General features: G+C 55.5%; 1 protein-coding gene across 1 annotated transcript in view; it reads right to left on the bottom strand.

Annotated features, from left to right (window-relative positions):
• ALOX5 (arachidonate 5-lipoxygenase) overlaps positions 1 to 12,406 on the bottom strand; it is a 45,042-nt gene that overhangs the window by 2,079 nt on the left and 30,557 nt on the right. Inside the window, exons 7-14 of the mRNA XM_006761423.2 lie at positions 11,185 to 11,331; positions 6,260 to 6,463; positions 5,496 to 5,582; positions 3,789 to 3,967; positions 3,249 to 3,370; positions 2,824 to 2,924; positions 2,385 to 2,555; positions 1,075 to 1,268 (exon numbers count right to left, since the gene is read on the bottom strand). Of these exons, the coding sequence (XP_006761486.1) occupies positions 1,089 to 1,268; positions 2,385 to 2,555; positions 2,824 to 2,924; positions 3,249 to 3,370; positions 3,789 to 3,967; positions 5,496 to 5,582; positions 6,260 to 6,463; positions 11,185 to 11,331 (1,191 nt within the window). The 3' untranslated portion in view covers positions 1,075 to 1,088. The remainder of the gene's footprint in view (positions 1 to 1,074; positions 1,269 to 2,384; positions 2,556 to 2,823; positions 2,925 to 3,248; positions 3,371 to 3,788; positions 3,968 to 5,495; positions 5,583 to 6,259; positions 6,464 to 11,184; positions 11,332 to 12,406) is intronic.

Genomic DNA, 12,406 nt, shown 5'->3' with positions numbered 1-12,406 from the left:
CTGACATTGAGCTAGAGCTTACCTGAGAATTTTTAAATATTCCCAATCATATGAATCAGGAGAATGATGTGTGGTATAGTCAGTGTAACTTTAAGAGAGCCAAACCTGCTTTTTATATGTACCAAAATTGGAAGTGTTTGTATTGGTTCCTAAAGTCAGGGTTGGTTTGTTACCAAAGAGCCCGCCACTGGTTGTACCAAATGAAGGAGCACTGGTTGTGCTGGTTCCAAATGTAGTAAGCTTGTTATTGCCAAACAGGGTCTAAAAAGAACAGAATATAGGGAAAAATTTTAGTATAAAAAACAGTAAATAGAGGTTAACTCGGGTATGCGGGATTGGTGTGAAGGAAAGGAAAGATGTCAGATCCATAATTCTCTTTCATCATTGATGTTTCTATCTCTCTCCCTCTCCCTTCATCTCTATAATCAATAAAAAATATATTTTTTAAAAAAAGTTTCACCTCTGAATTAAAAAAAAAAAGTTCCCCACTCCTGGCCTAGATGGAATCACAGTGATTATAACTTTTGTGGGGGGCGAGCCGGGGGAGGAGATGTCTGAGTTGGTTGGAATGTAGCATGGGGAAGCAAACCTGTTTTAAATGCATTTTGTTTTTGTGACAACCAATTCTTTACTTGGGCATGTATTACACGCAAGAAATGGAACTAAACATAAATAGAACAGAAACTAGTCATTCCATGTCTCCAACAGGAAGCACCTATCAGACATCCTGACTGGCTGGTGCAGAAGTGCTGAGCGAGGTGTTGGGCAGAGGCCATACCATCTCACCCTGTGTAGGAGGGGTCCCTGCAGTGTTGCCTCTGATCATACTATGGGCTTCACTCAAGACTGAGGAATAGAAAAGGAATGTGCACCGAAGCTTAGCTACCCCGTGGCCCACCCTGGGCAGCCTTTGGTGTGACGCCAGTGAACCTGGGGCCTGAGGGCAAAATCCCCAGGAATCCTGGTGGGCTTGGGAGAGATGCCAGGAGGCCTGCCCCTTGGCCGCCTCAGGGGCCTCCCCAGCCGAACAGGCTGGAGTCTGGGCGCCGAACAACACCGGGAACGGGCGGCCACCTGGAGTGAGACGCTCAGATCGCAACGCTGTTGGGAATCCGGTCTGGAGACAAGTAGTAATAGGGCAGCTTCTTGTTCTTGTTGCGCTCAGCGATCACGGTGACGATGGCGTCGAGGTTCTTGCGGAATCGGGCCATGGCCTCCTTCACGGGTTTCTCAGTGAAATGCTCCTCCGGGTACATGCCCAGGAACAGCTGCGAGCCGGGACAGACAGACAGACAGACAGACAGGTTACGCTGCAATGCAGCGATGCTAATTGACAGACCTTGTCCCACGCATGGGCAGCATCCCCTGGGAGTCACCCTCTGCCCGCTGCTGGGAATGCTGAGACGGCGAATGCCACCTCCCTCCTGCTTTCCCTGAGGAGGCCTCCGGGGACGGGGAGGGGTTACAGACAGACAGAAGGCAGACGTCACTGCCCTGCTCCGCGTGGCTATAAGGACGTGTGACGGTGCAGGTAGGTGTGGAGGCTGTTGGTCCCAACGAGGCCGTGGAGACCCACCTGCCTGTGCCGCCCAGCACCCTACCTGCCCGTCTAGGCTCCAGGTGGCAGGAGCAGAGGAGCCAGCGCCGGCCCCCTCCCCTGCCAATGGTGTGCTCATCCACACACTCACACAGGTGAGAACTGGACATATTTTAAAAACACGATTGGACTGTTAAAGCTAGAAAGTGTCGTATTCAGGGCTGGAAGGGGTGCGAGAAGCATCCCAGGCGGTTGATGGGATTTCGGATTTAGTCTGTGGAGGGCAGCTCTGTCTCAACATTCTTTGACCAAGAAGTTCCCCTGCTAGGCGTGTCTCCTCTGATTCCATTGAACACGTGCAAAGACACGTATCCATAGACATCAGCAAGGGACCAAAGCATAGCAAATGCCCTGAAGTCACCGCCCACGGGTCTGGGCCTGGCAGTCGCCTGTGCAGCACCCAGCTAATGCCCGGGGCTGTGTCTGCTGAGTAGCCAGCTCTGGGTCTAGGCTAAGCGAGGTGCATGTGCACGGGCATGTCTGGGAGACCCAGGAAACTTAGTTGTTGCTTCTGGGCAGGAGAAACCCACACAAGAGCTTTGTCCGCAGCTGGGGCGGTGGGGGTGCCTTTGTGGGGAAGGTCACCAGTGGCACAGAGTCCTCCGCGCTGTCTGCCCAGCCGCCCAGCTCCCTCATGCCTCAGGCCTGAGGACCTCAGGGGCCACTTCCTGGAAGGTGAGGACCCAGGAGGGCAGGGGCCACCCTGAGGCTGAATCTCAAAGCCCCTCAGTTGAGGAGTGGGTTGCACCTGGGGCAACCTGCCCACCAGGAGGGCACACAGCCTCACCTCATTTTCCTGGAACTGGCTCAGCGCCCACACGGCACCCAGGTGCCAGCAGGAGCGGCCTCGGTCTGGCAGTGTGTCCACGATCTGCTCAATGGTGACCACCCCCTTCGCCGTGGGCGGCGGGGCCCGCATGGTTGGGGGGGCATTGGGGATCCAGGAGCACCAGTCATACTGCAGGGAGAGCCACAGACAGGCAATGCAGCTGCTGCCACCATGTTTCCGCCTCCCAACTGGGCACCCACCCAAGCCCTCAGGGCCCGGCAGCCAGGCTGCAGCCCCCTCGTGCAGCTATGGGAACAACCAATTCGGCCCTGAGGCCAACTGATGTCCACCTGGCTTCCTCTAGCTGACTGGCTGGGAGGCTGCAGATCAGTAGCAGGCAAGGTCAAGGTGACCTTGGCAATTTCCCTCCCAGAGGGCTGGCCCTGCCCTTGCCCACCTGGCCGAAGTTCACTGCTGCGTGCTGGGCTGAGGCCGTGAAGATCACCACCGTCAGGTACTCCGACAGCTTCTCCCTGGTCTTGATGGACTTGGGGAAACCTGAGGCAGAGCCGCGGGCCCACTAAGGCCTCGCCTCCCAGGAGGGACACCCAGCCAACAGAGCCCTCCTCCTCCAGCCTTCCCTAGGGTCCCCCACACCAGGACTGGGGGGACCGGCTTGGCCTAGTGTCCCGATGTTTCTGACCCGGGCTATCAGGGTCACAGAAAGCCCCCAAATGTCCCGACGAGGCATTCTGGGGTCTTGGGGACTGTGGCCTCAGCACCAGGTACTCAGGTGAATGTCACAGGCCAGTGTGGCCCACGGACACTCGGAGGTGCAGGGAGGAGAGGGAAGAGGGCTGGGAGAGCTGGGCGAGTCCCTACCTGAGGCCTTCCTGCCCCGCATGCCGTACACATACACGTCCTTCACGAAGTCCTGCAGCTCCTGGTCCTCCTCCACCACCTGGTCGCTCTCGTAGTAGATGCCCACCACGTCGGCCGTGAACCTGGCTCATGAGAGGGGCCCAGCTAGGAGTCTACAGAGCTGGGCCCGGACCCGTGGCAGGACACCAGCAGTGACCCTGACACTTACCCCTCACTGTCCAGGACTTTAGGGTCACCCAACCCCCATATGCCCCCCTTCCCCACTCAGTGCCCTGACAGCAAAGCCAATCCCTGGTCCCTGAGTCAGCGTGCAGGCCCTGGCTAGGTCCATCCTCCCAGGCCCACTCCTCCTCCAGACCCCCTCTTCCTCCAGGTCCCCTCCTCCTCCAGCACCCCTCCTCCTCCAGGTCCCCTCCTCCTCCAGGTCCCCTCCTCCTCCAGCACCCCTTCTCCTCCAGGTCACCTCCTCCTCCAGGTCCCCTCCTCCTCCAGGACCCCCTCCAGCCACACCGAGTGGTCCATAGCCCAGCAAGCACTCACGCCCTGATGGCTTCCCACACCAGGAGCCCGTCATCCCGGTAGAAGTAGTAGGGAATGTCCTTCGTGCTGTCCATGCCCCGGGCCTTGATGGCCTCAGGAAAGCACAGGGAGGTGTAGGTCAGGTTCTGCATGGCCTTCTGCACCATCTGCACGTGCCCACCGCCCCCTGTGGCATTGGCCTTGAGCGGGAGGAAGAGAGAGTGCTATGAGCCGAGGCCAGAGCCCCCTCTCCAGCTTCTGGCCCCAGAGCACCAGGAGTAACTAACTGTGCTCAGCTGGGCAGATGCCAGGCCTGCAGAGGCCAAAGCCTTGTCCTGTGAGGTTGGGTGAGAGGGATGTTTAACTCCCAGAAGCCAGGGCAGCCAGTGAAGAGGCTACGGGGAGGAGCCTCTGTGAAAGGGGTTGATGGACAGGTGTGTGGGGAGCCTGGGGGCAGCTGCAGAGGGAGGGGCAGCTCCCACAACCAGGAGGACAGCAGGGACCACGGGCAGATGGGGACACAGGCTGCTCAGAGTCCAAGGAGTGCTCTCGGTGACCAATCTGTGGCTGAGAAAAAGGGGCAGAAACCAGCCCCCAGGCCCTGAGCAAGCTGTGGAGGAATGTGCTGTGCTCAGGGGAGGGAGGGAGAGAGAGACCTTCTGGGAGGGACGGCCCTCCTCCCAGCAGCTAAGATAGAGTCACAAGTGTTCTCAGGCATGCACACGTGTACACACACACACACACACACACACACACACAGCTGGGCAGAGGGCCACAGAATCCCCCAAGGAGGGCTCGGGTGCTGGGCGCCAGACATGGGTCCCCAGGGGTGGTTTGACCCAAGTGGGACTTGCTCAGAGTTGCCCCCGTGCCATGTGGTCACTGTGTGGAAGCCCGAGCCTGGAGCTCACAGCCATGGTCCCGGCCCCTGCCACGAGCAGCCTGTGGGAGAGTGAGGCCAGCACAGCTGGAAGAGGGGGGACTGGAGCCAGTGTGCTTGGGCCTGGGGACTCTGAGCCCCTGTCCATTTCGGTCGGAAGCTCCTGCAACCCTACATGTCCAGGTATATGAGGCAGTACCTCTCCTTTCCAGCTTCCGCTGGTTTGACTTGGGTTTTGTCTTTTGCAACCTAAACAGTGGCTCAACCTTAGGGACCATCTGGCGGCTCACTAATGGGAGGTGGGAAGGAGGGAGGTCAAAGGTGAGCAGAGGGAGGAGAGAATCTGTGCTTCGTAAAGCCATGGGAGGTGTGCGTGGGGTCAAAACAGAGTGAGGTGCTACCTGGGAGAATGTAAGGGACCAATAGGGACCAACACGCCACTGGGGAGGAAAATGGGCTGGGAGCGCTGATGGCCGGGAAGGGCAGAGGGTGGGAGGGGGCGGCAGGTCCCTAGTGCCTAAGAGGAGAGGAGTGGGTGTGGGGAGGCAGGGTCTGTACCCACTTGCCCGAGGAGGGGAGGGGAGGCGGGGAGGGACAGGGAGACACGTGGGAGGAAGACCGGGTGGTGCAGCAATGCACTCAGAAAGGGATTGCTCACCCAGGCCAGCTGGAAGGAGCTGAGACTGGCACAGAGCCTGGGAGCTCTCTCTGTCCGCCTCCAGCCTCCAACCTCCACTCCTGTGGGGCTTAGGAGCCTGGCCTCCTAGAGGAAACCTGTGCGGGTTTGGGGAAGTGGCTGCCCGCCAGCCTGGGGGCCGCCCTGCGTGGGGCGGGAGGGAAGCGCCCACCTTGTCAAAGAGGCCGTACTGGCAGATGAGCTGCTCCCGGGCCTTGGTGTTGATGGCGATGGTGAACCGCACGTGTGCCACCAGGAGCTGGGGGAGCAGAGGAAGCCTCAGAGGAGGTCCGGCGGGGCCTCTGGCCAGGCCTGCGCCCTTCTGGAGCCCCCAGGGGACCCTCGGCACCCCTGTCCAGTCCGCTGTGGAGGGTGGCACGAGGGCTGGGGGAGGAAGTGCAGGTGGGCCCTGGCCTTCACCGCCTGACGCAGCGGTGACGCTCAGCGATGGAGACAGTGACAAAGGTGGAAATGGCCGACGCGTGTGGAGCTCCTCTCGTCAGGCAGTTCTAAGCTCTAAGTCCGTTAACTATTTTGATGCGGACAGTGAGCCTATGAGGCGGGTGCACTACTTGAGCTTCATTATACAGATGGGGAAACTGAGGCAGGTGGGAACAGCCTTAGCCTGCAGCCACCCTAACAGTCAGCGCTGACAGGGACAGAGGGGCAGTGGCAGGGCTGCCCCCTGGGCTCAGACTAGGGTCATGCGGATCTCATTTGCCTCTTCAAAGGGGTCTCACCACCTGGGCCACCCGGATGTCAGGCCCAGGCCCGTGTCCTCAGGGACCAACAGGCGCTCAGCACGCATTGCCGCCCCCAGAACACCTCTCCGGGATCCCTGCCTGCTGGCCTCCAAGCCAGGCCCCTCTCTCCCTCCTGCCCCTCCACAGCCAGCAACCCTCCCCCCCAGCCCCTTGAGGCAGTAGCTTGCTGTACCTTAAAAATGGGGTGCACAGCAGGCAGCTGGCGGTACATGGCGATGCCAAACACCTCGGACACCAGGTGTGTGCGCAGGAGGTGGGTGATGGTCTGGTGGATGTGGAAGTCACTGGAGCGCACCCAGATTTTGGCCAGAAGCCAGTCGTATTTTTCATCCGAAGGAAGGAAAATGGGGTTTTCGTCTCCTGGGACTTGGTTGAGCTGGGACATAGAAGAGAGAAAATATGCTTAATCTTTCATCCCAAACCATAGCTCCCGGAAAGCCTGGCTGCTCAGGAAGTTCCAGAGGATTCTGGATTCCTTTTTTTAATTAAATCTTTATTGTTGAAAATAGTTCATATTCCCTTTTATTCCCCATTGACCCCTTCTAGCTTGCTTGTGATACTTGTCTTTCTCTGTCAGGTTTATTTCCCTTAGCATAACACTCCCCAGGTCCCTCCATGCTTCTCAAAGGGTAAGAGGTCCTTCTTTTTTACTGCTGCATAGTATTCCATGGTGTAAATGTACCACAGCTTCCTATTCACTCATCTACTGATGGGCCCTTGGGCTGTTTCCAGGTCTTAGCTATTGTAAATTGTGCTGCATACATTCTTTCTGATTGGATTTCTTAAACAGGGACTTTTGAATCCTGGGAGGATCTTGGGGGAGAGCAGGTGGCTCAGGAGGCTTTGTTTCCTGTCCCAGCTACATCGCTTACTACCTGTGGGACCCGGGGCAACTTCCTGAGCCTCCGAGAGCCCCAGTGCCACCACCTGGAATAAGGGGACAGTATCTGCTCAGCTCACAGGGCTATCAGGGGCCGTGAATAAGGGCGTGAAGGTATCAGCCTTCAGTGCTCAGGGCACATGCTGGGTCTTCCACCGGCCCCCACACCCCCTTGCCTTTCCCACCGCTCACTCCTTCCTGGTTCCTGCTGCCTTTGGTCTCCTGCATGTCCCTTCCTCCGCTCTCCCCTTCAATGCTCTGTCCCCAGGCTCTGCCTCAGGGCCTGCTCCTGGCTCCCCGCTTGCCCCGGCCGCCTCTGGTTCCCAGGGCTCTTGTCCCTCACGATGCAGTGGCCCAGGCCACTGTCCCTTTAGACCAGACCTCTGGCCAGTGCCTCCCTAGCAGAGTGGTCTCCCTCTGCTGTCTTCCCTCTCCAGTTGCTACTCTACACTGGGCCAAGGTGATATTTTTTCTAAAAGGGAAATGTTATGCCAATTTTTAAAAAACATGCAGTCACCTCCTAACGCCTGAAAAGAAAGCCCCTAACTCGCTGGCCTGGCCGCTGACATGGGACCCCTCCCTGCGTCCCCCCCACCCCCCCTTGCCAGGGCACGGGCTCTTAGCTGTGCCATGTCAGTAGTCATGGCATCATCACGCTGCTCAGCTTCAGGACCCCTCGGCATGTGTCATGTGAGTCCTCTTCCAGAGAGGACAGGCTTGGAGGGGGGACATTTACCACGACATTGAAGACTGAGGAGTGGCATTCCAGCTGCCGGAGCAGGCGAGGGTTGGGCTGAGTGGAGCTTGGCTCACTGGGCGGGCGGCCCTCCCAGCTCAGTGTGGCTATAGCTGAGTGACCCAGCTGCTTGCCATGCGGGGGCAGCACCGAGTGGGCGCCTCAAGGTCATACTAAAGGTTTTGGAAGGCAGTGTCCCGGCTTCCCTCTCAAAAGCAGCAGTGTCCAATAGAAAAATAATGCAAGCCACAAATAGAATGTTAAGTTTTCAGGCGGCCACAGTAATAAAAGTAAGAAGAAACAGGTGAAGTTTATGTTAATAATAACATTTTACTTTACCTAATATATCTAAAATATTATCATTCAACATAAAAATAATATAAAATTACTAATGAGATATTTACATTCTTTATATGGGTAATATATTTTATTATTGTTAGGATGCAGTAAAGCTAATGGTGTTTTTGAGGAGTACATTTATTGACACCTTGCTAAATTAACTTACTAATTCTAGTAGCTTTTTTAAAAAATTAGAGTCTCTTAGACTTTTTAAGTTTACCAAAATATAGTTAGTCGCCGAACAATAAAATATATTTAAAAAAATATATATATATAGTTAGTCTTCTGTTTTTTTTTACATGTTTATTATTTTATTTTCTTGTTTATCACATCCAGGACAATGTTCAATAACAATGGTGATATGATATTCTTGTGTTTTTGTTTTTTTCATTTTTATGGAATTCATTGGGGTGGCCTTGGTTAATGAAATTGTATCGGTTTCAGGTGTATAATTCTGCAGGCATCATCTGCATATTGCAATGTGTGTCCATCCAAGTCTATTGTGCCCAAGCCAAGTCTCCTTCCATCACCTTTATCCCCTTTACCCTCTCCTGCCTCCCTTGACCTCCTTCCCCCTGGCAATCACCGTCTGCTATGTGTCTAGGACAGCGGTGGGCAAACTACGGCCCACGGGCCGGATCCCATTTGAAATGAATAAATCTAAAAAAAAAAAAAAGACCGTACCCTTTTATGTAATGATGTTTACTTTGAATTTATATTAGTTCACACAAACACTCCATGCTTTTGTTCCGGCCCTCCGGTCTAGTTTAAGAACCCATTGTGGCCCTCGAGTCAAAAAGTTTGCCCACCCCTGGTCTATGAGTTGTTGGTTTTTGCTTAATCCCTTCACTTTCTCACTCAGCCCCCTCCCCTCTGGTAGCCGGCAGTCTGTCCTCTGTATCTATTTCTGTTAGTTTAACTGCTTTGTTCATTAAGCATTCTTGTTTCTGATTTTAATGAATATTTCCTGCCTTCATCACATGGAGGTAATTTCTTTCATTATTTTAATTTTAGTTGTGTTATTCCATTTCCTTTCAGTTTCAGTTGGTACAACCAGCATGTTTTCCGTGTAGGCGTGTGAATTAGGCCGATACAGAGGCATCTGGGATACACTCGCGTGGTTGTGACAATGGGTCACGTCTGACACTGCTGCATTCGCTCTTCATCGTTGGCATGAACACTGTTGTCAGAGTCTCTCAATCCTGCATCTGTCACGTGGGTGCCCTCGGCTCTTCTGGAGCCTGCCCTCTGCAGCAGGTCTTGCCAGCCTCGCAGCACGGCCGGGAGCCATGTGCCCGGGAGCTCTGGCAACGTCTGTCTAACAGTGCCTGCACCTCAGCGCTCATCACACGGCCTCTCACCCGTCCAGACACTGAACCAGCTTTCTAGATGCTTAGCTGGAAATTGGCCTATTTTCTACAACGTCTAGTAATTTGTGTTTTGCTTGGTTTTTACCCATTTCCTCCAGGTTTTCAAGTTTCTTGCCACATCATTACTCTTTTTAAAAATCTGTGATCGCCTTTCTCTTCTGTCCAATCTTGTATATTTTTGCTCTTCTTATTCTTTCATTAGCCTCAGAGGGGCTTTTTCAGCCAGATTTTGAATGTATTACTCTCTGGCCTTCATTTGCGTGGTTCTTTATAGTTTGCAAAGTCTCCATTGTCAGGAGCGGGAAGAGATTCAAGGACATCCCGTGACTTGCCCAAGGTCCATGGCCTGGAAGCAAGTGGCAGAGCTGGGCCTCAAGCCAGGCCCAACGCAGGCCACCCCGAGGGCCCTGGGGCACCGGCTGTGTTGGGGCGCACCAGTGGGAGTGGCCCCGCCTTGCTCTCCTGGCTGCTGACTCTTCTTACATCACCGGTCCCTCACCACGTGCACAGCGCTTCTCTCTGTGAAAGCTGGAACACTCCCGCAGGAAACGTGCCTGGGACCGGGGGTCAGGGGAGCACTGACTTGGAGTCAGAAGGCCTGGTGTGAGTCCCAGTTTTGCTTCTGACTGTGCGCACCTGTGCCTCAGTTTCCCTCTCTGAGGTAAACGGTCCCTAGCAATAGTGTCCGCCTACCTTGCAGGGGTGTAGTGATGATTACATGACTAGAGGCAGGTCCTTCCTGGAACCCCTGGTGGCTACATGTTTCAGCACGCAGGATTGTTAAGACTTTAGCGGTGTGCATACTTCATTATGTGACCCCTCTTTCTCCCACCCAGGTCTGGGCAACGTATGTTTTACAATCAAATATATTGTGTTCCTGCTGTGACATGAATTTCACATCAAAAGGGACAAAGCCTTTAATAGCCTCTCCTATTGGTTTAGAGAGAGTTTTGCTACCAACGAATTTGCTGCCAACTTTTGAAAAGCCTAGCAGTGTTAGAACTTTTTAGATTTCAGGACTGAGGATAAGGGATTGTGGACCGCGTGGGTTAACCCTTAGGGGCAGTCCTGGCACATGGTTAGCACCTGGCAAAATCAGTGGCTATGACGTCTCTAGCCCCAATGTCAGGCTCGGGGTCGGCTCTAAGTGCTGTTTGCTGAATGCCTGTCAGCCTGTCCACCATGGGCCCCTGGGCAGCCCACCCCCAGCACCTCTGCCAGGTCCCACCTGCTGTTGTTTCCTGCTGGCTGGACACCAGCTCCCAGTGTCGCAGATGCTGGTGCTGTGAGGAGGCAGAGGGCAGCCAGGAAGGGGAGGGATGAAACTCTACCCCACCTGCCTCCCCCCAGATGGCCCCCAGGCCCGCATGGCTCCTGGCCCAGGCTCCATGCTGCCTCCCGGGGCTCAGTGTCCGGCTCATGTCGCAGCTTCCCCTGCCTGGCCCCTGTTGACACTGTGATTTGGGGCCCTGCCCAGGTTGGGGTGAAGTGTGTTATCCCAGGGCAGGTCTCTGCAGACAGCTCACCCTGCCAGGAATTCCTCAAGTGGGTCTTGGGGAGTGACGCCCTCCCTGCCCCCTGGACAGTGCTCCCCACGCCTGGCAGGAAGCCCTGGTGCTTGTTTGCCGCCTGCCTGGCAGAGCTTTCTGCCTCCTTAGGAGACACCGGCAGAGCTGCCCCTGCCCCTGGAGGCTTGAGTGAGCCACCCCAGCTGCCTCCCCGAGCCCTGCCTGCTGAGGGGGGAAGCCCAGGAAGGAGGGGCGGGAGCCTACCTGGATGGCGATGGGGACCATCTTGTTGACCAGGTTCTTGTACAGCAAGCAGATGGGGGCGGCCAGGAACTGCAGCGTGCAGGGGTCTGTTTTGTTGGCATCGATGCCGTCCAGCAGCTCAAAGTCCACGATGAAGATGTTCCCTTGCTGCGGGAGCGAGAGGAAATGTGTCCACATCAGGGTTGGCCAGAGACGGCCCTAGAATGAGGCCGGAGGGCGGGACGGCAACTTTGGGGCCCCCTTGCCCAGCCGAGCTGAGGTTTGTGACTCTTTGTGCCCCAGCTCAGGGGCTGCCTCGCCCCGGGAACTTCAGGCTGCAGAGGCTTCCTCACAAGGTGAGGGCGTGGCAGTGCCCGGCTGCAGTTGCTGTACTGAAGTCTCCTGCTCCTTAAGGAAGACGCGGAAAGGCCGCCCAGGGGGACAGTTTAATAAAAAAGCAGATAGCGTTTAGATCAGTGGTTCTCAACCTGTGGGTCACGACCCCTTTGGCGGTCGAACAACCCTTTCACAGGGGTCACCTAAGACCATCCTGCATATCAGATATTTACATTACGATTCATAACAGTAGCAACATTACAGTTATGAAGTAGCAACAAAAATAATTTTATGGTTGGGTCACAACATGAGGAATGTATTTAAAGGACCAGAAGGTTGAGAACCACTGGTTTAGATGAAATCGGTGAGTCCAATAGCAGAGTGTCCCTGCAGGATTCCAGACACATAAAGTTCACAACCAGGCAAACTCCACTCCGGGTCACCCTTGGGGGAGAGCAGGAAAGGGGGCGTGTCTTTGGGGGCGGGAGGTTCTGCAGGGGTGGAGTCTACAGAGGCAGGCAGGGATCTATAGGGTCAAGTTAGGGCCTTTGGCTGGGGGTGCTCTCCTGGGGCCCGGAGGAGCTGCAGGGCGGGGGTCTGCAGGACTGGTGGGCTCAGTGACCTGTCGGAGCTGGTGGCGCGATGAGAAGGGCCACGTGGTGTGAGACCACTGACTGGCTGCTCCTAATGGGCACCCTTCTCTGTAGTTACTCTGCTTCACTGCAGAACAAATGTGCCTGGGGCTTGGGAGGCAGAAAACTGCCCTTCCCAGACTACGCTCGAGTCCCCTAAGCAATCCCCCCTGAGTGTCCCAGCTTCCTTAGCACGGGCGGGGCCAGTCAGGCCAGAACTTGGAGTTTGGGTAGAGGGCAAGCAGCTCTTCTTAAGCCTTCCGTGTGTGTGTGTG

The sequence above is a fragment of the Myotis davidii genome, unplaced genomic scaffold (assembly GCF_000327345.1).
Source record: "Myotis davidii unplaced genomic scaffold, ASM32734v1 scaffold618, whole genome shotgun sequence".
NCBI classification, from domain to species: Eukaryota; Metazoa; Chordata; class Mammalia; order Chiroptera; family Vespertilionidae; genus Myotis; species Myotis davidii.
This window is presented reverse-complemented; position numbering and strand designations above follow the sequence as displayed.